This window comes from Cyprinus carpio, chromosome B2, assembly GCF_018340385.1.
Source record: "Cyprinus carpio isolate SPL01 chromosome B2, ASM1834038v1, whole genome shotgun sequence".
In the NCBI taxonomy this organism is placed as follows: Eukaryota; Metazoa; Chordata; class Actinopteri; order Cypriniformes; family Cyprinidae; genus Cyprinus; species Cyprinus carpio.
The window spans coordinates 20,378,579-20,403,986 of NC_056598.1; the positions used below are offsets into that span (position 1 = coordinate 20,378,579).

The 25,408-nt window shown below is 34.3% G+C and overlaps 1 protein-coding gene and 7 gene segments (V, D, J or C); 1 reads left to right on the top strand and 7 right to left on the bottom strand.

The window, feature by feature from the left end:
- Positions 1 to 989: 989 nt before the first annotated feature.
- LOC122136227 lies at positions 990 to 2,245 on the bottom strand. The segment is given in 2 exon segments: positions 990 to 1,535; positions 1,864 to 2,245. Coding segments are annotated over 2 exon segments (369 nt in total).
- Positions 2,246 to 5,916: 3,671 nt separating this feature from the next.
- On the bottom strand, positions 5,917 to 6,734 carry LOC122136300. The segment is given in 2 exon segments: positions 5,917 to 6,290; positions 6,469 to 6,734. Coding segments are annotated over 2 exon segments (516 nt in total).
- A 1,252-nt stretch (positions 6,735 to 7,986) lies between these two features.
- LOC122136363 lies at positions 7,987 to 9,044 on the bottom strand. The segment is given in 2 exon segments: positions 7,987 to 8,759; positions 8,863 to 9,044. Coding segments are annotated over 2 exon segments (390 nt in total).
- Positions 9,045 to 9,119: 75 nt separating this feature from the next.
- Positions 9,120 to 10,156, bottom strand: LOC122136364. The segment is given in 2 exon segments: positions 9,120 to 9,762; positions 9,881 to 10,156. Coding segments are annotated over 2 exon segments (447 nt in total).
- A 2,774-nt stretch (positions 10,157 to 12,930) lies between these two features.
- LOC109078026 (interferon-induced protein 44-like) lies at positions 12,931 to 16,475 on the top strand. Of its 2 annotated transcripts, none has more exons than XM_042718573.1 (8): positions 12,931 to 13,059; positions 13,277 to 13,760; positions 13,865 to 13,916; positions 14,060 to 14,255; positions 14,407 to 14,559; positions 14,687 to 14,858; positions 15,461 to 15,561; positions 15,651 to 16,475. In XM_042718573.1, exons 2-8 carry the CDS (start codon positions 13,283 to 13,285, stop codon positions 15,834 to 15,836), a joined length of 1,338 nt encoding a protein of 445 aa, XP_042574507.1. In that variant the 5' UTR covers positions 12,931 to 13,059; positions 13,277 to 13,282; the 3' UTR covers positions 15,837 to 16,475. The 2 variants fall into 2 exon arrangements, with proteins under 2 accessions (XP_042574507.1, XP_042574508.1); XM_042718574.1 differs by lacking the exon at positions 12,931 to 13,059 and having other exon boundaries at positions 13,276 to 13,415; positions 13,543 to 13,760.
- Positions 16,476 to 17,234: 759 nt separating this feature from the next.
- LOC109078035 lies at positions 17,235 to 17,695 on the bottom strand. The segment is given in 2 exon segments: positions 17,235 to 17,578; positions 17,656 to 17,695. Coding segments are annotated over 2 exon segments (384 nt in total).
- A 470-nt stretch (positions 17,696 to 18,165) lies between these two features.
- Positions 18,166 to 18,886, bottom strand: LOC122136365. The segment is given in 2 exon segments: positions 18,166 to 18,685; positions 18,782 to 18,886. Coding segments are annotated over 2 exon segments (372 nt in total).
- Positions 18,887 to 23,973: 5,087 nt separating this feature from the next.
- Positions 23,974 to 24,535, bottom strand: LOC109100242. The segment is given in 2 exon segments: positions 23,974 to 24,287; positions 24,430 to 24,535. Coding segments are annotated over 2 exon segments (354 nt in total).
- Positions 24,536 to 25,408: the final 873 nt, after the last annotated feature.

Sequence of the window (25,408 nt, forward strand, 5' to 3'; positions counted from 1 at the left end):
CCAGTTTAAAAAAAAAAGCCTCTAAATGATTTGCAGAACAAACATGTTAACATAATAAATTCAAGCTGGATATTTTATTTTATTATACAGCAAAATCAGACCCAAATTCAACACCAAAACAGAATACAGTACATCTAGACACTAGTGATTAAACTTAGTTACAAACTATAAATCTTTGAACTTGTTTCTTACTTGTTTAATTGTGGTTTTAACAATTTGTCTAATGGTTTGAATTTGTTGTATCTTTCTGAGAAATGACATGGATTTTTACATGGATATTTAAGATTTAGGTCAATAATCTAGAGCAATATCATTCTGTATGTACATGTTCTGGATTTCAACACATTTGTATTCACAGTACAACTGCTTTTTTGAATCTATTAATCTCTTGGTTTTGCCTACTGTATCAGCTGCAGGTGTTCCCACATACATTAATAGTTATGGCAGATAATACATTTTGGTTTGACTAAACTTTGATGTTTTTGAGTTCAAAGTAGGTGTGTTTTTGTAAAGCTTCTCAGAAACTTTGTATCACTGGGTCTTTCCAAAGAGCGCAGTAATAGAGAGCTGAATCTTTCAGAGTGGCTGCTTTAATAATCAGTTCAGTAGATGTTCTGGTTGTTGAAGATTCAAAATGAGGATCGGGTATATCACTCTCACCATCTCTTGATCGTGCACCTTTCCACAGTATATACTGTGGCTCACTGTTAGGATACTGTCTGTACCAATAAAGATCAATGTCTTCACTGCTTGTTTCATATGAGCAACTCAATGTCACCCGGTTGGTTTCATCTTGAATAATAACAACTTGATTTGGTTCAATGCGATCACCAAAAGCAACTGGAAAGGAAGTAAAAAGTGGTATGTAAAAAAAGATAAATATAAATGTAAGTTTTGAAATTATACATTAATATTTCTAGAAATCCATATAAATTTTACATTAAATACCTGATGAAGCTATTAGTATTAGAATTAGTACTACTGATCTCTTCATCCTGAATTTACTGATCGGCTGTGTATACTGTTCACAATCTTTTAAAGTCACATCCTAATACTTGTCACATGTCAACTTTGTACACATGCTTATGATGTTAAGCGTCATAAAAAAGTGCTGCCACCTTGTGGCAATTGTGCACACTCTGGTCTCATAGGTTGATCTTAACCATTTGTTCTCTGTTGAGCTCTGAGTAGGTTTTTGTATGGTGTTCATGCGTTTCCTGCCACTGTGGGCTGCAGTGCACAGTAATACGCAGCAGAGTCCTTCACATCTGCAGGAAAGATTTCCAGATTCACCATTTTGTTATCTTTATTAACTGAAGCTGTCAGCCGAGGATGAGGAGGTGTAGCCGTTTGATTTTGTCCCGACTCCATGATTAGAACAAGAAATTCCGGCATAGAGTCGAGATAATGTCGATACCACTGTAGATTATTCATTGACACAGTGTAGTCGTATTTACAAGAGATCGTCACTTTTTCATTGACATTTCCATAGACTACAGGAGATGTTGGGGCAATGCTGTCTTGTATACTCGCACCTGAGAAGAATGTTGAATTAGCATTTTAAAGAGAGTCAAATCAAACCACATTTATTTGTATAGCTCGGATACAATACAGATAGTTTTAAAGCAGCCTATCAGAAATTAACAGGAAAAATAACAGTGTTCTAAAATTAATCAATTATCAAATTACTTCAGTTTCAACTGTAAGCAACTCTACAGAAGACAATTGTCATTATTCAGCTTGAGTCAGTAAAATTTTGATTCAGTTGAGCACAGTAACTTTATAAAGCAACTAAAGTTTGCATCAAATATGCACTGTTAATCTGCAAAGAAAGGAAATGTATCTATAGAACTGAAATCTTACCAATGAATGCCATTAAAACTAGTAGCAAACAGAAAGCCATTGTTTAGAATGATGAATTCCTCCTGAGCTTTGCAGAACTACCATAACAGCCTACATACAGACAAATGAAGCTAGTGTTTTTTAACACCCAATCACAGTGCAGTGATGTCTCTGGCAGGTGTCACCAGATGCTGTATACTTCGAGGGGCTGATACAAATGCATAAACTGATGTTCTTGTGATCTCCAATAGTCTAAACTGAATGTAAGTAAATCAATATAGCTCGCTGACTTAAAAAGCCACTGTATGTACTGTATGTTTACCAGCTTGAGAACATTTTATAGTTTAAAGTGCTGTGTATACAGCAAAACAAAACATCAAAATTTTATGTGACAGATTTCAGGTTTTATATTTGTTCTTTTAGGTTAGGTTTATTTCATATTGGTAAGACAAAGGACAGGAGTTTTAATTTTATTTATTTATTTATTTTTAGTTTAATTAAAAATTCTCTTAGGGAAAATTTGTGTAACGATGTTAATCCGATGTGTTAATATTATATAACAAATATTTTAGTTTTATTACTATATTTTATTTTTATTTATTTAATCTTAAGATATTATGTTGGTACACCAACATGTATAATTATGTAATATATATAATATTCTGCATTTAATGTTATTTTATGCTATGTATAAATGGTTTCATATTCTTTTGTAATATAATGCTAACTCTTTTATATATATATATATATATATATATATATATATATATATATATATATATATGTATGTATATGTTTTATAGTATATATTATGAAGGGCTGAACAGGAACTAATTATATAAAATCTGAATATATAAATGTAAATATATAGAAGTAAATCGGAATATATTTTTATAATTCTAAATTTATAAATGTAAATCAGAATATATAATTTTAAGTCTGAATATTTGGAAGTAAATCAGTCTGCATATTGCAATTTATATTTATATATTCACTTTAGCATTTATATATCAAGATTTTTGTCTTTATATTCTGATTTACATATGTTGTGATTTAGAAATATTTACTTCTATATATTCAGACTACGATTTGCATTTATATTCAGATTTATAAAAGAAAATCTGAAAATTTTCTTTTATATATTCACAATTTACATTTATATAGTCTGATTTTATATAATGCTTTCCTGTTTGGCGCTTTATGATATGTATACACATATGTTTTATAGAAATTATATACAAATGTTTTAGCTATAAGTAGCTATTAAGTCCCTTTTAAATTCATGCTGTTGTTGTTTTATTTATCAGCATTAAATTGTGTTTTATCACATACAAACAGTGAGAATGGCAACAAACTATTACGTGGGCTATGAAGTTCAGGTTTTTGTTTGAACACTTAGTATCCTGTTTTCACAGTGGGCCTCAAAGCACAGAAGTACATCGAAGAATCAGACAGATGAAGGTTCTGGATAGTCAGTGAAATTCTTCTTGCAGCAGAATCCAACTGGGACTGAAATCTTTTGTTGGGGAAGTCTTTGGAATTACTTCCATTTCCAAAATTATGTCTTACTAAGATATATTCTGGAGATAAATTCTTTGTTTGCCTGTACCACAGCAGAGCAGGCAATGTGTCTGTCGTATTATATTCACAGTTCAGAGTCGCAGTCTCTCCTGTGTAAGCTAAAGAAGAGCTTGATGACTGACGTACAGTGTGTTGTCCTCTGCATTCTGTGGAAAGCACAAAATATTATTAATAATATATACAGCCTCTCACATCACATTCTCAAACAACAGAAATAAATAAATAGAAAGTGCCGTACCTAGAAAGAACACAACAAAAAGCATATCCCTCAACCAATTTTTCATGATGGATCAAAAGCAATTTGCTACAGAGAACTGAAACTAATTACAGAGAACAGAGAACTGATACATGTTCTGACTGTCTTTATAACCTCTGAACTGTCGGAGTTGTGTATCCTTTCATTGTAGGTCAAAACTCTGGGTGCTCCCTGCTGGTATAATGTAAAAATGCAGCATCATTCTTATGTTCATGATCATCTCCTGAACCTGAAAAGATATCAGCGCCAGGACCAAAAAGAAAGCTTGGAAAGAAGATTAAAACATATTCATGACAGAAATCAAGAAATTATTTTCACAGTGACAATATTCACTGTAACCAGTATTTTACTGTAAACAGCAAAGGATTATGGGGAAATATATGGTCACTCCTGTATTTCTTCACTACTGTAAATCCATTTACAGTATACTAGTAGTGACTTGCCTTTTTAATCAAAAAAATATTTTTAGAATTTAGTTTCTGTTTCACTGTAATGATTTTTTGGTCTAGAAGTAAGGTTCTTGCTTTTTGTGTGAGAATACAAGATAATTCTAATGATACTCTACTGGTTCCATACTAGTTAGGCTTGGTACAGGTGTTACTGATGGGACGGAAGTGGATCAGTCATTAACTCACAATGGACCTGCTTGGGAATCTACTTGATCTTCTTGTGTCATTGGCTCAGCAACAAGTAGATCTGGGGTCACTTTGTTGCCCCTGCCACAGGAGAGCACAGCATGCTTAACAGCAGGAACAATGATCAGATGCCTTTCTTTTTCTTAAAGAGAAAAAAAGAAATAGAGAGATCTAAAAAATATTACAACCAGAAACCATAAGTCAAATATAGAGACAAAACATCATGAAGAAGAAAATCATAGGGTGAAGTTAGGTGCTACAACTGGTGAAGCTGGACACTTTAGCCTCATCATCTCTGTTGTTATTTTATAATCTTTCATAATAAAAAATCAAACTTAAAAGTTAATCCTCAACTAATATGATGCAAAAAAAAAATAAAAAAATTAATTGGTTGTGACCTCATTTCAGGGGGCATCTCATTTCACATTTGGACAGAATGAATATGAAAAATGAATATGAAAAATATAACTTTAGCATAAATACAAACTTTATAATATTATTTAATATGTTTATTATAGGTCTTGTACTTTTGGCAAGCATTTTTTATGTATATACAACATTTTAATATGATTTCTTAATATTTGTTGTGGTGATCTTGTACTTTTGGCAAGTAATGTTTTCTAAAGTAATGTTTAGATATCATTAATATTTTATTACTATTTCCATTAGATTCTAATGTTATTCCTAACCTGTTGGGCTGTTCTCCATGGTGGCTGCTGAAGGAGAAGCCTCTTGTTCTGAAGTGCATTTTTCCTCCAGCTGTCTGTGGAGAGTCACTCAACATCAGCTGAGCATCTGCTGACACTGAACTGCGGAGTTGAGCTCCACAGACTCAAATGCAGGAGAAACGTGTGTTGAAATGCTGTATCGCTGTCAAACTTTCTGAATTTTTTTCAACTGTCTGTCTGTATTGAGTCTCTGCTCATGTTATTGTCTTCACTACTGCTCAGATTCTCACTGAACTGAAACGATCCTCAGAGGGCTGTGTACAGGTTATACCTTGTGACATAATCTACTGGCATTTTATTTAGTTATTCAGTTCTTTGATCAACTTGGTCATATAGTGTTGGTCTTCAATGAATGGTTTACCTTTAACAGGAATTTGATAGGAATGTATTCATTTGCTCATGTCTGAAATATACATCAAAATAATCCTTCTGCTTTTTTGTGCATATCACAACTATATTATTACTATTATTGTATAAATAATATTTGGTGGCCTTTAACCAAAGTGGTAAATGGAAATAAACTCATATGCTTATGTTTCCTGTCTATTAAAACAAAATCACTACTTTTGAGTAGATAACTTGAGTAGATAATTTTCACTGCTTGATATGATATCATAAAGCCACAAAAGACATGTATTTCACAATTCAGCCAGTGTACTGAGCCTAAAGGACCACTAGATGGCAGATTAATCCTAGTAAAGTCAAAAGATAGACCATGATATTGTACTTTTTTTTCATAAAGACATTTTTCTAATGTACATTATTAGGGCTGTTGAAGGAGGACTATATCATCATAAATTATTTTTTGCAATGTCCTCAAATAACCGAAAACCTAAAAAAATAAAATAAAAGGGCAGTGGAAAGAAATTGTTTGTTATTGGTCTATGTATTTTCTACTGTGTATATGCACGTTTTTGTACAGTGTGTAAAGGTTTCCTGTCACTGTGGGCTCCACAGCACAGTAGTACAGAGCAGAATCTGTCACATTGACAGAGGAGATGATTAGCTCCACACGGTTTTTCTCTTCATTCAGTCTCACTGAAAACCGAGAATCCAGTTTCTCTGCGCTCTGGACCCGTCCGGAGGATTGCAGAATTAATAAAAGATATTCAGGAGCTGATTTGGGATATTTGCGATACCAGTGCAAACTAATTGCAGCTGAGTAGCTACATGATAAAGTTATATTGGCACCCTCCTCATCAAAGACCTCAGTTTGGTCTGACGTAATAGGACTCTCAAACCTTCCACCTGAAAATTATGATAAACATAATTAGATATAGACTCTGAACAATAACAACTTTTGTTTTGTGTAAAGTTTACAGTGTAATTATATTCAAATATTAAATATATGTTATACTATTAAGACAAACCCAATTATAAAATTAAAAATATACTTGACTTTTATGTAATATTAAGTTATACTCACTCCCAACAGCACAGAGCAGGATAATTGTGGCGAGCAGAATCATGCTGAAATGGCACTTGCATCTATGATGGCACTTGAGATCTTTACAGCTGCTTGAAGCTCCTCCCCCTAACTGAGTGAATATTGAGCATGATAAACCCATGTGATCTCAAGCTGTTAGGTTTTTGTACAGTAACGTTTGATTTCCTGTCACCGTGGTCTGCAGAGCACAGAAATACACTGCAGATTCTTTAACTGTGGAAAAGGGGATTTCCAAATCCACACGATTTTTGTCCACGTTCAGTTTTCCTGACAGGCGCTCATCTGAAGACTGTATTACTTTTCCAGAGTTTTGTAGGATGAGCATGAGGAACTGTGGAGCTGATGTATGATCCTGTCGATACCAAAGGAGACTGTATGCCGAGGAATAACTACAGGAGAGTGTTATATTCTCAGTCTCATTTACAAGCACTTCTGTGTGTTCAGGGGTAATGGTTTCTGCACGAGTTACATCTTAAAAATGAAAAACAAGAGATAAAGTATATAATGAGATGAAAATAAAATAACAGATTTTCAGTAATATGGAAAAAAAATACCAACCTGGCAGAGTTAACATCCAAATAACTATGCAGAGCAACATACTGAGACTAGCAGAGCAACATAACATGACAAGTAACAAACTGAATCTCCTCTGGAAGCTCCACCTCTTTCCTCAGTATGGAATTTTTTTGAAGTAATGTAGACAGCCAATCGCATATTGCTTTGTATTCCTCATTTGCAAGGTTTAACCACATCTTCTGCTGCTCAGAATATTATTTACTGTAGGGAAGGAAATATTTTGCGGTTTGAAAGACCACAGTTTTGAACACGAGTTTTTGTACAGCCTAATAAATACATTTTGTTATAGTGTTCTTCTAGCGTACATTAGTAGGAAGCTTTGTCCTCCAGTTTTAGATTGTTAATGATCAGAAAAGTGGATGTTTTTGAAGTTGCGGAATCATATCGAGGACTTATGCTTTGAAAGCATGTCTCTGATCGTGCACCCTTGAGCAATAAAAACTCTGGTGTCTGTCTTGGCATCAGCCTACCCCAGAAGAGCAAAACACGAGAGCTGCTTGATTTATACAAGCATGTGAGAGTCGCAGATTCCCCCTCTTTACTGATGACAGTTTTTGTCTTCGGTGCAGTATGTGCACAGAAAGAGAGAAGTGTGAAATGCCAGAAATGTGAGACAGATGAGAAGTGATGTGGTCATCTTCAATTTGTAATTATACCCAGAACTTTTTGCACAGTGAATCCTTTGATTGTTCTATTAGCTCCATATAAATTTGAAGAGCATTACTGTTAGTGTCTGATTGTATCATCTATCATGAAGTACCACATCACAATGCATTATTGATGCAGTGCTATTATCTAAACAAAGAACCAATAAGTGGCGACAAGTGACTGGACTTTCTTTGAGTGAGTCATTAAATGATTCACTCAACTGATTAGGATTATGAGGTATGAAACGTGTCTTTATTAAATCTTTAGATTCATTCATTCAATAGCTCGGATTTATTCATGAATGAAACAAGCAAATGTTTTTTAATGAGTGTTTTTTTTTGACAATCATTCGTTCAAAAACACAAACACCCCTAATTGTGTGTTTCTGGGAGATGCAGTGATTCTTTTGTGGCTTCGATTGGAACTATTTGAGTTGTGTCTAAAATGTAAATTAATGTCCTGTTAATAATCCATGCTAAAGAGCTGTGTTGATAATATATAAAGCTTATTAATTATTTAATCACTAAAATTATCCGATTTACATCAGCTCTCACTTACTGCAGCTACATGAAGCTGTATAATTATTTGCTGCAGGTGTTACCAAATCTTGCAATTTGACTATGTGGTTTATAAAGACACAAATGTGGTTTGTTATTCATTTGATAACTCACTGTTCAAAGCGAGTTTTCTTAGTAAGTTTTTGTAAAGCCTGTCAGGCACTTTGTATCACTGGGCTGTTACTCTTAGAGCACAGTAATAGAAAGCCGAATCTGACAGAGTTACACTCTTAATGGTCAGTGAGGTGGATTTCTGGGATGTAGTTGATGTAAATCGTTGGGGGTCTGGTATGTTCTGATATGTCTCTGATCGTCCACCTTTAAGCAGTATATATTGAGGCTGTGTGTTAGAAAACTCTCTGTACCAATAAAGGATAACATAGCTGCTGCTTGTGTCATATGAACACTCCAGTGTTACAGAATCTCCTTCTGTACTGGTAACACTGGTCCTCTCGTCACTTGGTCGAATCCAGTCTTGACAGATTACACCTGAAAGAAAATGTTTTTAATAAAATACAATTTCACTATTAAGATGTGTATATATTTAAAGATCTGAATAATCATACAAATGTATCATAATTGTGGATTGTACCTGATGCTGTAAGAAAGAACAGCAGTAGATATTTTTCCAACTGTTGACTTAGAATTTGGACTCTTTCCATGATTGCATCAGAAAAGTCTTTATGTGAGGAGTTTCTTGAGAGGTTGATCTTTAAATATCACGGGGTGGATGCGAAAACAGGAAGTACAAATTCTCTTGACTGCTTGTCACACAACGTCTGCACTGAAACTTGTAGGTCTTAAAAATAACAAAAAGATCAACGTTTTCTGTTCCTAAGACTTCCAGCAGGTGGCGATGTAATATCATGAAAGTATTGTACTTCAGCTGAACATAATTTTATAGAACTTTACTTCTGTACATGAAAGCCATACATCTTGTCAGGGTACTTTATGTAACTATTTCTAAAATCTTAAGAACTTGATGAGTTATGCATTTGAATAGTGTTCTTATGATTCTATTTTGTCAATACTGACTGATTGAAAAATATGTATTTCAAACATGTAGAAGATTTTTTTTTCAAATATTTTATGAAGATTCATTAAACTACATACAACTACAAACAACATTCAACTACAGTATGAGGGTTTTTGTACAGAGTTCTTGTGTTTCCTGTCACTGTGGGCACCATGGCACAGTAGTAAGTTCCAGAGTCTGTCACTTTAGCAGAGGAGATCTCCAGAGCCACATGGGTTTTCTCTTCATTCACTTTCCCAGAGAATCGAGGATCTCGCTCCACAATTTCTGACTTTTGTGAAACTTTTCCTGTAGAAGGTAATATTATCAAAAGAAATTCAGGAGCTGATCCGGGATACTGGAGATACCACTGCAGTGTGGATGCTGAGGAGTAGTTACAGGTCAGAGTAACATTTTCTCCCTCTTTCTTATAAACCTCAGTCTGGACTGGAGTGATGACATTCGCAAAACTGCCACCTTTAAAATCAAGAGTCATAATTCATGGAAATGTAATGTACATTAAAATGAACTAACATAAACTTATTAATCTCAACTAGACAAAATAATAGAAAAGACAAATAAATGGAATACTTACATATAAGTGAACAAATCAAAGCAGTTAAACAGAGCAACATGTTGATGATGGTGGTGTTTTTGCTCAGCATAAACTGATGTTCAACTAAACTTTCTGTTCTTCCCTTGTCACACAAAACATGTCTCAAACAAACTCCTCCCCTGAAAACTGTATTTGAAATAGTACTGAAAAAGATTGAATGAGCAGCAGTATAGAGTGGAGTCAGCTTGAACTCACACGTTAAGAACTGTTGTAGCTGATCAAGATTTAAAGCGTATGACACTCCATAAGAGACTCTTAAAGGACTGTAAGGATAATTCTCCCCCTCATTTTTTTGTCGGGAAAACAGTTGCACTTACACTTCCAATGCAAATCTATGCAAGCACAACTATTTGGTTCACAGAACTGATGTACTTTTGTGACTATTGTCACAATTTTGCAACTTATGATATGTAAGAAACTTCTCAATGTTTTGGCTTGCAAATCCAGTTGTCTTTCAATTGTCTGATATGGAACATCTCATTTTGGACTGGAGTAATGACATTTGCAAAAGTGCCACCTGCAAGAATCAAATTCATGCAAAGTAATGTAAAATGTATTGAAACATCATTACACTTTAGTTGTTAGTTAAAAAATAACAATAATTAATTATATTCAATCTGAAATACATACACAACAAAAAAGAAAAACTTGCAAGCAGAGCATCATTCTGCACAATGTTGTATTCAGAACAAACTGTTGTTCAACTATTCATTCATTCCTTGTCAAGTACAGAAGGAGGTCTCAAATGGACTCCTCTCCTCAAATCTGCAGTCTATAATAGATGAAATAGCATTTGAATAAAGAATATGACAGAAATGAACGTGCAGGTCAGGAGTTTTACTGTAGTACCACTAACAGCCTGTAGATTGTTGTCTTTAGAAGGTATTAAAGATGCATGAAAACTTTTGTTGTTCTATAAATTGGTCCCTTACTTTTAGTCAGTGTACAATATTGCTGACTGAAAGTTGTTCCATGGAAGACTATATTATCAGAGGTTCTTTTGAAGGAAGATTTATTAAGGCATGACAAAAACAATGAATTATCATCTTACTGTATCATTTCCCCCTAAACACACATTTCCTTTTCCTCAAGCAGGTGTTACAATATTGTGTTTGTGAAAGAAGTGTTGTGGTTTTACACAAGATATGATTGTGGTTTAATTTTTATTTGATTCATTTTTTAAAGGCAAAAACTACATCTGAGTTTTTGTAAAGCCCCTCAGGCATTTTGTATCATCGGGCTGCTACTCTTAGAGCACAGTAATAGAGAGCTGAATCTGACAGAGTTACACTCTTAATAGTGAGTTCAGTGGATGACTGAGATGTAGTCGACTGAAAACGTGTGTTTGGTATATATTCATAACTGCTCCCTGATCGAGCACCTTTCCACAGTAAAAATTCTGGTTCTCTATTAGGAAACTGTCTGTACCAGTAGAGATAGACATAACTGCCTCCTGTATCATACGAGCAGCTCAGCATTACACGCTCTTCTTCTTTTCTGTAAATTTGAGTTTCCTTGTCTTTCGGTTGAATGCTGTCAGACAAAACACCTGCAAGAGAAGAGAACAGGTCAGCTGGCTTATTTAAAAATTCATCACATTTCTAATACTGTAATAAAGTAACATTAAAACTTGTTTGCATGGACAAAACATATCAATATACTACTGTATGTATTTGAGTCTGCTCAGATTAAATATTTTATACCTGGTGTTGTTATGAGAATTAGTAAAAAGCATCTCTCCATGTTTGGAAGGTTTGCTAACTTGATTTATGGAATGAATGTATGATTGTAGTATCTCGTTGTGCAAGTTGCAGTGTGGGTGTGATCTATTTAGATCACCTTTTCTGTCTTTCCTTATTAAAAGCTGAGATGATTGAAATGTTTTAATGTACACAGCACCCTCCAGTGGTGGTATAAAATGTATTCCCCATTGACAAGATCCACACGTCTAACCAGAATAAAACATTTGTTAATCTGCAAAATATGATTGATTATAAATTTTTACTTTATTTATTGCTATATTTTTTTAAACATGATGGCACATCTGGGAATATAGTTTGAAATGCCATTAATGTTCATGTAAATGGTCTTATCTAATAATTAGAATTCAATAAACCGGTGCATGTACATACTGTAAAGGTACAGAAATACTAACCAGCCAGAACATTTGTAGTTAAATATGAATTTGAATGTAACATCAGAATCTATAACTGACATATTCATTTGTTTTAGGCAACATCTCATTTCAAGTCAGTCAGGTTTTTGTATGGTGTGTAGTGTTTTCCTGTCACTGTGGGCGTCAGGGCACAGTAGTACATTGCAGAGTCTGTCACTTTAACAGAGGAGATCTCCAGATCCACATGGGTTTTCTTTTCATTCAGTTTTCCAGTGAATCGAGGATCTTGATCTACAATTTTAGATTTTTGAGAATCTTTCCCTGTAGCATGCATTATGACTAAAAGGTATTCAGGAGCTGAGTTTGGATATTGGCGATACCACTGCAGACTAATCACTGAGGGCTAGCTAGGACAGAGTTATAATGTCCCCCTCTGTCCCAAAAACCTCAGTTTGGACTGGTGAGATGACATTCCCAAAACTCACACCTGCAGATGAGATTATTAACGGTTAAATGCATTCTGACAACAAAGACATACAAATGAGCAGAAAAAAGAGGGTTGAAATTGGATACTTACATGCAAGACAACAGAACAAAGCCAAAACAAAAAGCATCATTTTCAGGATGTTGTTTTAGTTCATCTCCAGTACAAACTTTTACTGAAGTAACATTCATTCATTGTCTAGCAGAGCATGTCTTCAGCAAACCCCTCCTCTTAAAGCTACAGTCTTCATATTCAAGTATCTGCTTTAATAGTGATATTTATGGGGTTTTATTAGTATTTATGTTAATTCATTGCCTTCTTTAAACAACACTTTAGTTAGTTAACTGACAGAAATAATCTGTCAAATAAATGAGCAAATAAAAGGTGCCTAAGTTTTTCTGTACCTGGCAGAACCTGTTCTTGCCACTACACACTTCAGGTGACACTTCATTTTTGTGTTGCACAATGTAAGTTGTGTTTCTGTAAAAAAGAAAGTACTGTATGCTTTTTCTAGGTACTGTGTGAAAGAAAGCAGACAAATTGAAGTCTTGTTCCAAGGTGAGCTGATTTCATAATGTTTTTTGCAAGATCATTACATTTGACCTTCAAATCATTCAATTTCTTTTACATAATAGAATGTGATGATTTAAATTACTTGATTCCTTTCATGTGTATTTGAGTGGAGGCAGTAAATATTCAAACTTTTTAAAATTACCTTTACTTTCAATCATTATTACAGCATGCTTTAAAAATTTAATGACTGAATGTTTTTCAGATCATTATGAGCACAGTGACATCCAGCTTGAATAAATGGCAGAGGAAGAAGCTCTGCTCATTATTAAACCATGCCAACCTCAGCCTGCTGTTTAAAGCCAGTGTGCATGGATTCAATGCCACTACATTTCACCAAAAATGTAATACTCAGGGGCCAACGGTTATAGTAGCTTACAATAAGTCTGGATATGTTTTTGGAGCTTTCACTAGCAAAAGTTATGCACAGACCGGACAAAATGTTGTGGATAGCAAAGCTTTTCTCTTCAGCTTTAATGACAAAGAAATGAAGGAAGATCCTCTGCGTGTGGTCACTGCAAATCCCCAGTATTCTTTCACCGACAATGGTCCAAACTTCAACTCTTTAGTGTTTCTTTACAATAACTCAGCCACTGTCTCCAGTAATCCAGGAACATATCAATTTGATCCACAGAAGATGCATGGGAATGACTTACAGCTGACAGAATGTGAGGTGTATAGAGTGGAAGGTTTGTTTTATTTTGTGCTACTTTTCAGGTAATTGCTGAGAGAGTAATGCACTTTCAGAAATGGTTGTGTGAATAACTTGTGCTCTGGTTTGGATTCTCACCAGATTGTGAAGGACTCATGGAGAAACCATGGAGAAATGTGCAGTGGAATTCTGAGTAAAGCAAACCAAATGCAATGTCTTCTATAAAATAATTAAGTTATTTAGCTAAGTTATTAACTAATTTTAAGAAATGTTTCTGACTTACTGAGTTCCTATGAGTGCATAAGGAATTTAACAATGATAATAATAATGTTTTAGGAGGAGGCAGGCTCTATTGAGCACCATCTCTGGCTGGAAGCCTTCTGTTAGCTCAGTCAAACAGGCTCGGTTTCTACTGGTAGGTCCTGTAGGAGCTGGAAAATCGAGTTTCTTCAACTCCATCAACTCTGCATTCAAGGGTTATGTGAGCATGCAGGCTAACACTGGCACTGCTGGCACCAGTTTGACTACTCAGGTACACATGATTAATTAAACCTCTGTTTCACAGAGCGAAATATTTTGTCATAAATACTAGTTATGGTATTATAGTTATAGACTAGTTATACAAAGTTTATAATTATGTAAGTGTGTTTTGAAAATAATTGGTAAATATTTGTGCCATGTAGTTTCGTACCTACTACATAAAGCCAAGCAACAATGTTACCCATATTCCCTTCATTTTGTGTGACACAATGGGTCTGGAGGATGGTGTGAACACTGGTCTGGATGTAGATGATTTTGCCACAATTTTGAAGGGTCACATTCAAGACAAGTATCAGGTGAGAACTTTAGGTACAGTGTTAACTAAATAATTAGGTCTGGAAGATCCATTATCAATGTTTTTATTCATTATTTTCTGTTGCATTGCGTTGTTTTAAATATATTCTATATGATCATTTTTCTCAGTTTAACCCAATGATGCCTATACAGCCTGACTCCCCTCATTTCCATAAATCTCCTGGCTTGAAGGACAAGATTCACTGTGTGGTGTATGTGATTGACATCAGCAAAGTCAAGCTCCTCTCTGACAAAACGATTGAGAAGTTTGTGGTTTTTCGAAAGAAAGCCAACCAGCTAGGTGTGTAACAATTTTGAATAGATTTTTATTAATTTCAAGTGACATGAGGGTATTACTGTATATCATGTAAATGATGGAAATTCAATCTACAGTACACTTACTGTATATATGGGGCAACCTCTCCACCAACCTGAGTTAAAAGAGATAGTTCACCCAAAAATGAAAACTCTGTCCTGTTTTATAATTTACAACACGTTGTTTTGTTTCTATTTTATTTTATTTTGTTGTGTTGTGTGGAAAAAATAAAATGATATTTTGTTTTGAAGAACGCTGGATACTAAACCGTTTTCTTTTATTTCCATTATATGGACAAAAATACAATGGAAGTCAATAGTATAATCAATTTGGTGCTTAACATTAAAATATCTTATTTTGTGTTCGGCAGTTGAAAGAAATTAATACAGGTTTGGAACGACTTAAGAGTAAGTAAATAATTACAGGATTTTGTGGTGGACTGTCCCTTTAAATCCCATGCTCAAGAGCACATCTTGTGGGGTTTAAGTGTACAACTAGCATGAATCTTTAATCATTAGGGGTACAGCGGCCATAGGATAGTGGTCTCTGGGATGTGATAGCATATAAGGTGTTGTTTTGTACTTCAGGTGTTCCTCAGCTGGTTCTGCTGACTAAGGTGGATGAGGCCTGCCCCTTAGTGGCAGAAGACCTGAAAAATGTCTACCAGAGCCACTATATCAACCAAATGGTATGAATTAATGTATACAAGTTTGTAGTAAGTATTCTGTAATGTTCTGTTTGTTTTACATATTGTCTTGGTGAATTATTTTGTGACAGATGCAAGAGATTAGCTCTCAGCTTGGAGTTTCTCTGTCTGCTGTGGTCCCAGTGAAAAACTACTATCAAGAACTGGAAATAGACCCTCAAACTGACATACTGCTTCTAAATGCTGTGGTTCAGATGCTCAGAGCTGCTGAGGGCTATTTTGATGATTTTTACAATCCAGAAGAGAGGTCTGAGTAAAACCATTTACCCTGTCTGACCAAAAGATTTTGAATATAATCAGTACACTGAAAAAAATGGCGTAGAAACAATTTTTTGCCATTAACATAAACAAACATAAACAAACAAACAAACAAACAAACAAACAAACAAACAAACACAGTAACACACTGAATTACACTAAACATTAAATTTTCAAGTAGAAACACTAAAATATTTTTGCACAACATAAAAATCATATTCTCTTTGTTTACACACATATTCACATTTGACAATCTCATCTCTTTAAACAGAATCAGAACAACACATATCTTCATGTTAAGAAGCTTTACAAACTGTCTTTGTAAACAGTAAATTGTGCAGCTGTAATTGGTGAGGTTTATTTGCAACTCTATCTTGTCTTATTAAATGCTGAGATGATAAAATTGTGCCTTCAGTCAGTGTATAATATATTAAAAATAATTATGCTTATGTTAATTAAGTCTCTTCCTACACTAATTCATTCTATCAGCAAGTGTGACTGTGATTGTTCATTTTGTTACTGTAAGAATCATTCAAAGCTAATAAAAATAGAGGCTATTTAGTGGAATTAGAATATTTTATATTTAAAAAAGTGCAGTTTTTGCCTCTGGCATTATATTTGCAGTGTGACACAAGTAAGATTTTTATTTTTATTTTTCAAAAATCATGTTTTTATTGTGTTTTATTGTGTTAGTTAGTTGTATTTTTGTTGTTGTTGTTGTTGTTATTTTTTACTTAGTCAAAATAACCCAACTGCAGTTTGATTGAGATTAATTGGAATGCACAATGGAAAAAATAAAAATAAAACATGATTTTTGAAAATTGTTAAAAATGGAGTTATCTGTTCTTGCAAATGAACTCTTCATATACATTATGGATTAAGTGCATTTTGTGAGGGGAAAAAATATTAATTTTCATGACTTTTAAGGACAGTTTCACCAAATTACAAAGGCAAAGGGACAGTCTCCTGTTGTTCCTGGCACATGTGAATTAATTTCTGATATAGTTAGGTATCATCTGTTAAATGTTTTAATGTACACAGCACCCCCCAGTGGTGGTGTGAAAAACCTTTATTCTCCCATTGACAACATCCACAAGTCTAACAAGGATAAAACATATGTGAATCTGAAAAATATAAAGGAAGCTAAATGTTAACTTTATTTATTTATATTTTTTCATACATGAGGAAAGATCTGAGAATATGTTGACTAGTCTAACAAAGATAAAACATATGAATATAATTATAGTGATACTCCATCAAAGTTATTAGTGTATATTGTGAAATTATTAAACAGTAGAAATGCTAACCAGCTGGAAAATGTATAGTTAAATGTGAATTTGAATGTAACATTCCTCTGTGTGTATTTGTTGTTCTGACATCTCATTTTATGACTAGAGTCAGTCAGGTTCTTGTACGGTGTGTTGAGTGTTTCCTGTCACTGTGGGCTTCAAAGCACAGTAATACAGAGCAGAGTCTGATACAGCAGCAGAAGAAATGATCAGATCCACACTCTTATCTTCTTTTCTGGGACTGATGGATATTCCAGAAACTGGAGGATTAGCTTGAACAATGTATCCTGAATAATCCAGGATGAGGAACTGTTGTGTTAAACCTGCATATTGCCGATACCAGTGAAGACTCTCAACAGAACCAGTGTAGTTACAAGAGAGTTTCACACTCTCAGTCTCAGTGGCAAATGCTGCATCACTGTATGGGGTGATGACATCTTTAGCTCTGTTACCTGCAACAAAAGTTTATTTAAGCATGTTTAAAATGAGATATTGCTATGCAATGTAAATGATACATGTGAGAATTTACCTTCAATTAAAGTCAGCAGTATAAGTACACAAGTGAACATGATGGTAGTTGCTGCTTGCCTCAGTGATCTGTGATGCTGATTTTCACTGAACTAATCTGTCTCACAGGTCTGTGTTAAGCTCCGCCTTTTGACATAACCATCTTATAAAGTACAGAAATTACATATATTATGATGGATATATATCTAAATCTGCTTGCACTTGTTATTTTTCAAAGTAATGTCATTTTGCAAAGTATTATTCAGTTTTTCTGTAGCAGAGCATGTCTCCATAGCACATCCCCTTAAAGATAGAGTCATCTTAAAATAATCTGCTGTATGAGTGATATTAATGTTTTTATATTATTTCTAAACAAACATCCTTAAAACAACACTTTAGCTTGAATGCAAAAATAGCTCTAGAAAATGCTAGAGCTAATGCTAGAGGAATACATTTGACAGGCAAAGTCAGCCAAATAAATAAAAAGTTAATAAGTTAGGAATCATTAGCATGTGCACAGCAGTCACTTTTTCATATAGTAATAACTGCTGAATGAAATTTTATGCTTAATTTCATTTATCTCAATTACATTTTAGCAGGTGTTAATGTATCCTGTTATTCACAGAGGTTTGTGGTTAACATTAAGTACAGCTGTGGTTTGATTTTTAGTTGTTCAAACACCGTTCAAAGCAATTATTGTGTGTGTGAGTTTTTGTAAAGCCTCTCAGGCATTTTGTATCACTGGGCTCCAACTCTTAGAGCACAGTAATAGAGAGCTGAATCTGACAGAGTTGCACTGGTAATAGTGATTTCAGTGGATGATTGGGCTATAGTCACCCGAAACCGACGGTCTGGTATATCCTCACTGTTGCTCCATGATCTAGCACCTTTACGCAATATAAACTGGGGTTCTCTGTATAGATACTGTCTGTACCAGTAAAGCATAACATTATTGCTGCTTGTATCATATGAGCAGCTCAGTGTCACAGACTCTCCTTCTTTACTGATTATATCATCCTTGACTTTTGGTTCAATGCTGTCAGCAAATACACCTGCAAGAGAATACATGATATTTCATAAAAGTTGTATCACTCCTTTGTAGCGATATATGATGTCAGTTTTCTGATTTAATATCAAGTGCACTTTACCTGGTACTGTTATAAGAATCAGTAGAACACATCTCTCCATGGTGAGAAATTTGCTCATTAACAAGGCCTATCAACATATGCTTGATGACTTTAAGTTAAAGGTAAATGTATGAATGTAATGGAAAATCATTTGTGCAGCTATAATGTCTGTAAATGTGGGTGTGGTTTCTGATGTTTAGACCACCTTCTGTCTTTCCACATTAAACCTGAGATAACTGTCAGTTAACAGGATTTCCTCTTGATCTGTTATATAAAGCTCAGTGTTACTGTCTCTTTGTTTTATATCTTTGATTATTCTGCACTCTGTGTGTAGGGAAAATACCAGTGCTTTGAAAGTTAAACATCATTTACTCAGTTCAGACTGAATGTATTGTTTCTGTTGTAACCACACCACCTTGTGGCTGATAACAAACATATACATTGCATTTTAATCAGTAGTGTACATCTGTATTTTGAATGCAAAACTCTAATTCCAAATCAGAATTATATTTTCTTAAGAGATGACATGTATAACTGTCTCACTGCAAATCTGTAATAGTCTTTGAGGTTTTTGTTTTTGTTTTCTTCTAGCACACAATGCTAAGCAGGATATTTCATATATATATTATTTGAGGTTTTTGTTTTTGGTTTCTTCTAGTATATATATATGTTTCTTCTAGCACACAATGCTAAGCAGTATATTTCATATATATATTATAATATATGTAATATATATTTAATGTATTCAAAAGACATGCAATGTATGGTACAATCATCTATAGTATCGCTGTTGGGAGGGTTTTTGCACAGTGTTCTTGTGTTTCCTGTCACTGTGGGCGTTAGGGCGCAGTAGTACAGAGCAGCATCTGTCAGTTTAGTGGAGGAGATCTCTAGAATCACATGGGTTTTCTCTTCATTCACTTTCCCCAAGAATCGAGGATCTCGCTCCACAATTTCTGACTTTCGTGAAACTTTTCCTGTAGAAGATAATATTATCAAAAGAAATTCAGGAGCTGATCCGGGATACTGGAGATACCACTGCAGTGTGTATGCTGAGGAGTAGTTACAGGACAGAGTAACATTTTCTCCCTCTTTTTTATAAACCTCAGTCTGGACTTGAGTGATGACATTCGCAAAACAGCCACCTTCAAAATCAAGAGTCAAAGAGTCTATTTGCAGAAATGCAATATACATAAAAATGAAATAACACAAACACCACACTTACTAATCTCAACTAGACAAAATCATAGAAAAGCCAAAAAATGTTAATACTTACCGTACATATAAGAGAACCAATCAAACCAGTTAAGCTGAGTAACATGTTGATCATAATCAGGATGAAGTTCTAGTTTAGCACAAGATGTTCTTCAGCTAAACTTTCTGTTCTTTTCGTCACAGGTGATGTCTCAAGCAAACTCCTCCCCTTAAAACTATCATTGAAACAGCAGAAGTATTGTCTAGTGAAGTGAAAAGCTGGGTGTTTGTATAAAGTCCATCATTTAGGCAATTTAACTTGAAACCATCACTTCTGGACTCCATAATACATGATATTTAGTTTAGAACTGTTTTTGCTTGTAAACAGTGTTAAAGTTTGTGTATATTTCTCTCCTGATTCAGACAAGATGACTTTTTTTTTACTGGAGAAAGCAATATTATGCATAGAGGACTCACATTTTAGAGTGAAGCAATGGTTTGAAGTTAAAGCCTCTTAATAATAAATCTGGCTATTACAAATGTACAGCTTTTGGCCTCACATGATTACTTGTGGATTATTGTGATGTTTTATCATCTGTTTGGATCTCATTCTGATAGCACCCATTCACTGCAAAGGATCTGTTAGTGAACAAGTGATGTAATGCTTAATTTCACCAAATCCGTTCCAAACTAATCATGGATAGCAAGTTGTTGATGTAATGCTTAATTTCACCAAAACCGTTCCAAACTTATCATGGATAGCTTTTTATTTTGTGAGTTTTTTTTGTGTGTGGTTTATTGTGGGATGACAACAACATTTATTGAAATTATTCTTATTTTGCAGTTTCCTCCTAAATAGTTTTTTTTTCTTTCAGCAGGTGTTACAATATTGTGTTTGTGAAAAAAGTTGTTGTGGTTTTACACAAGATGTGATTATGGTTTAATTTTCATTTGATTTTTTTTTTTTTAAGCCAAAAAATACATGTGAGTTTTTGTAAAGCTTCTCAGGCATTTTATATCACTGGGCCTCTACTCTAAGAGCACAATAATAGAGAGCTGAATCTGACAGAGTTATACTCTTAATAATGAGTTCAGTGGATGTTTCTGATGTAGTCGACTGAAACCGAGTGTCTGGTATATATTCATATCTGCTCCATGACCGGGCACCTTTACTCAGTAAAAATTCTGGTTCTCTATTAAGATACTGTCTGTACCAGTAGAGCTCAACATTAACACTGCTTGTTTCATACAAACAACTCAGTGTTACACGCTCTTCTTCTTTTCTGTAAATATTAGCTTCCTTTGGTTGAATGCTGTCAGATAATACACCTGCAAGACAATTGGACAGATTGCAGAACAGGTCAGCTGGCTTTTCCACTTATCCAAAAATACATAACATTTGTAAATGAAAATTACAATAACAAAACAGTTTCTTAAACAAATGTAATGTTGTGATGGAGTAAAAATATGAGCATGACTAATTAATTTTAATGTACATTATGTTTGAGTCTGCTCAGATTAAATGTTTTATACCTGTTGCTGTTATTAGAATCAGTAGAAAGCATCTCTCCATGTTTGGAAGGTTTACTAACTGTCTTTGTAAACTGAAGTTATGGTTTATGTGTGTAGTGGCCTATTGTGCAACTGCAATGTGGGTGTGGTTTATTTAGACAACCTTCTCTGTTTTGTCTTATTAAAAGCAGAGATTATAAGAGTGTGCCTTCAGTCAGGGTACATTAATTCAATTATGTTTATTATGAAACTATAATGATCGTTCAAAGCTAAACAAAAAAGAGATAATTTAGCAGAGTTAGAATATTCAGTATTGTAAAGTGCAGTTTGTGTCTATTGCATTATATTTGCAGTCTACTGACACATTTTGTTATGGTGTGTTGATTGACATCTATATACATTATCGATCAAGAACATATTGTGAGGAAAAACAGGCCCTTTGAAATCTGTCTTATTTTTTGTTTTGTTAAACATTTTTTTTTGGTGTGTTGAAAAATGCTTGATTCATTTTTGACTGATTTGAAAATTTTTAGCAATGTGGTATTATTCATTTTCATGAAATTTAAGAACAATTTCACCAAATTACACAAATGTAGAAAGCAGTAGGAAACGTCTTCTGTTGTTCCTTGCACGGGTGAATTAATTTCTGATACAGTTACAGTAGGTGACCTCTCTGAAAATGTTTTTTTTGACATAGACCCTCCAGTGGTGGTGTACTTTAAGGACATGAAGCCTGTTTTTTTGACAGATTTTCTGACAAGAATCTGAAAAATATAAAGGATGATTAATGTTGACTTTATTTATTGACATGTTTTCAAATAGTTATATAATTGTCCTATAGTGATATTCCATCAATGATCTCATTTAATAATGTGAATGTACTAAATAAATAAAAAAATAATAATTTGCAGTAGAAATACTAACCAACTGGAAGATGCATTGTTAAATATGAATTTAAATGTAACGTTAATCTGTGTGGATGCTGTTTATTGTTTTTGACATCTCATATGACTATAGAGTCAGTCAGGTTCTTGTACGGTGTGTTGAGTGTTTCCTGTCACTGTGGGCTTTAAAGTACAGTATAAAAGAGCAGAGTCTGATACAGCAGCAGAAGAGATGATCAGATCCACAATCTTATCTTCTTTTCTGGGTCTGATGGATATTCCAGAAACTGGAGCATTAGCTTGTGTCCTAGGAATCCAGGATGAGGAACAGTGGTGGTGAACCTGCATATTGTCGATACAAGTGAAGATACCAGTACCAGTGACATCTTTAGCTCTGTTACCTGCAACAAAAGTTTATTTAAGCATGTTTAAAATGAGATATTGCTGTGCAATGATAATGATACATGTAAGAATTTACCTTGAGTTAAAGTCAGCAGTATAAGTACACGAGTGAACATGATGATAGTTGCTGCTTGCCTCAGTGATCTTTGATGCTGATTATCACTGAACTAATCTGTTTCACAGGTCTGTGTTAAGCTCCGCCTTTTGACATAACCATCTTATAAAGCACATTTTATTTTTCAAAGTAATATAATTTCTCAAATGTTCGATGTGTTTGGGCATATTCAGTTTCATGCAACTTTGGGGTCCATCTGTTACTTTAGCAGAGGAGATCTCCAGAATCACATGGATTTTCTTTTCATTTGGTTTTCCAGAGAATCAAGGATCTAGATCTACGATTTGGACTTTTGTAAAACTTTCCCTGTAGCATGAAATATGACTAAAATGTATCAGGAGCGGAGTGATACCACTGCAGACTAATCACTGAGGTGTATCAGGAGCCGAGTGATACCACTGCAGACTAATCACTGAGGACTAGTTACAGGAGTAATAGTGTCCCCCTCTGTTCCAAAAAACTCATACCTGCAGACAGGATTCAAATTTAAATTATTTAAATGAAATTGTCACATGCCGCAGCAGAACAGCAAAGAAGAAAATGATATAAACCTGATACTTTTGGATAGAATGAAGCCAAAACAAAAAGCATATTTAGGATGTTGTTTTAGTTCATCTGAAGAACAGAGAGTTGCTTAAGTAAACATTTTTTTTTCATTGTCTAGGAGGGCATGTCTCCAGCTAGCACATCCCCTTAAAGATACAGTATTTGTGTTCAGATCATAATCTGCTGTAAGAGTGATATTGTTTTTATAATATTTACTATGTAAGCAAACATTCTTCAAACAATACTATAGTTTGGATACAAAAGTGGCTTTAGAAAAACCTGACTCACACTGACAGGCAAATCCAGCCAAATGAAAGATAAGTTATGAATCACATGAGCGCAACAGTCACATTTTCAAAGTAATAATTGCTGAATGAAAACTGTATGCTTATTTTTATTTATCTCAGTTATGTTTTAGCAGGTGTTGCATATCCTGTTATTCACAGAGGTTTTGTGGCTCATGTAAAGTACAGCTGTGGTTTGATTTTTAGTTGATCAAATACAGTTCAAAGCAGTTATTTTGTATTTGAGTTTTTGTAAAGCATCTTAGGCATTTTGTATCACTGGGCTCCAACTCTTAGAGCACAGTAATAGAGAGCTGAATCTGACAGAGTTGCACTGGTAATAGTGAGTTCAGTGGATGATTGGGATGTAGTCGTCTGAAACCGACGGTCTGGTATATCCTCAAGGCTGCTCCATGATCCAGCACCTTTACGCAATATAAACTGGGGTTCTCTGTTTAGATATTGTCTGTACCAGTAAAGCATAACAGTACTGCTGCTTGAATCATATGTGCAGCTCATTGTCACAGACTCTCCTTCTCTCCTGATTATATCATCCTTTTCTTTTGGTTCAATGCTGTCAGCAAATATACCTGCAAGAGAATAAATTATATTTCATGAAAGTTGAATTATACTCCTTTGTAACAATATATGATGTTAGCTTTCTAATTTATATCTACATAATTAAGACTTTGACTCCTCAGTCTGTTTTAGTGCAGTGCTAATTTACTTTACCTGATACTGTTATGAGAATCAGTAGAACACATCTCTCCATGGTGAGAAATTTACTTATAAACAAGGCCTATCAACATATGCTTGATAATTTTAAGTTAAAGGTAAATGTATGAATGTAATGGAAAGTCATTTGTGCATCTGTAATGTCTGTAAATGTGGGTGTGGTTTCTGATGTTTAGACCACCTTCTGTCTTTCCACATTAAACCTGAGATAACTGTCAGTTTAGAGGATTTCCTCTTGATCTGTTATATAAAGCTCAGTGTTACTGTCTCTTTCTGTGTTTTATATCTTTCTGCACTCTGTGTGTAGGGAAAATACCACGAGTGCTTTGAAAGTTAAACATCATTTACTCAGTTCAGACTGAATGTATTGTTTCTGTTATTCTTGTCGTTGATGACAAACATATATATGTATAACAAAACTGATGCATTCATAATAGAGACCAGAAAGTTGCAAAAATGCTCCAACAAAACAATATATGATGATTGTTAACTTCTGTTGTCACAACAGAGCAGTGTGGATGTTGAGGAGTAGCTACAGGACAGAGTAACATTTTCTTCCTCTTTCTTATAAACCTCAATCTGAACTGGTGTGATGACATTCACAAAACTGACACCTTCAAAATCAAGAGTCAAAGAGTCTATTTATAGAAATTCAATGAATATAAAAATGGACTAGCACAAACACCACACTAATCTCAACTAGACAAAATTATACAAAAAACAAAAAAAATAAATTGAATACTTATATATAAGAGAACCAATCAAACCAGTTAATCTGAGTAACATTTTGATCATAATCAGGATATAGTTCTAGTTCAGCACAAGATGTTCTTCAACTAAACTTTCTGTTCTGTCCTTGTCGCAGATGATGTGTCAGGCAAACTCCTCCCCTTAAAACTATAATCAAAACAGTAGAAGTATTGTTTAAGAGCTGATTAAAATTACTTTCTGTTTCAAGTAATACACGAGTTAAAGC

Coding starts and splice junctions, on each gene's coding strand:
- LOC109078026 (XM_042718573.1), top strand. CDS start 13,283: ATGAGCACAGTGACATCCAGCTTGAATAAATGGCAGAGGAAGAAGCTC. Junction 13,917..14,059: donor AATGTGCAGTGGAATTCTGA/GTAAAGCAAACC, acceptor ATAATGTTTTAG/GAGGAGGCAGGCTCTATTGA. Junction 15,562..15,650: donor GCCACTATATCAACCAAATG/GTATGAATTAAT, acceptor ATTTTGTGACAG/ATGCAAGAGATTAGCTCTCA.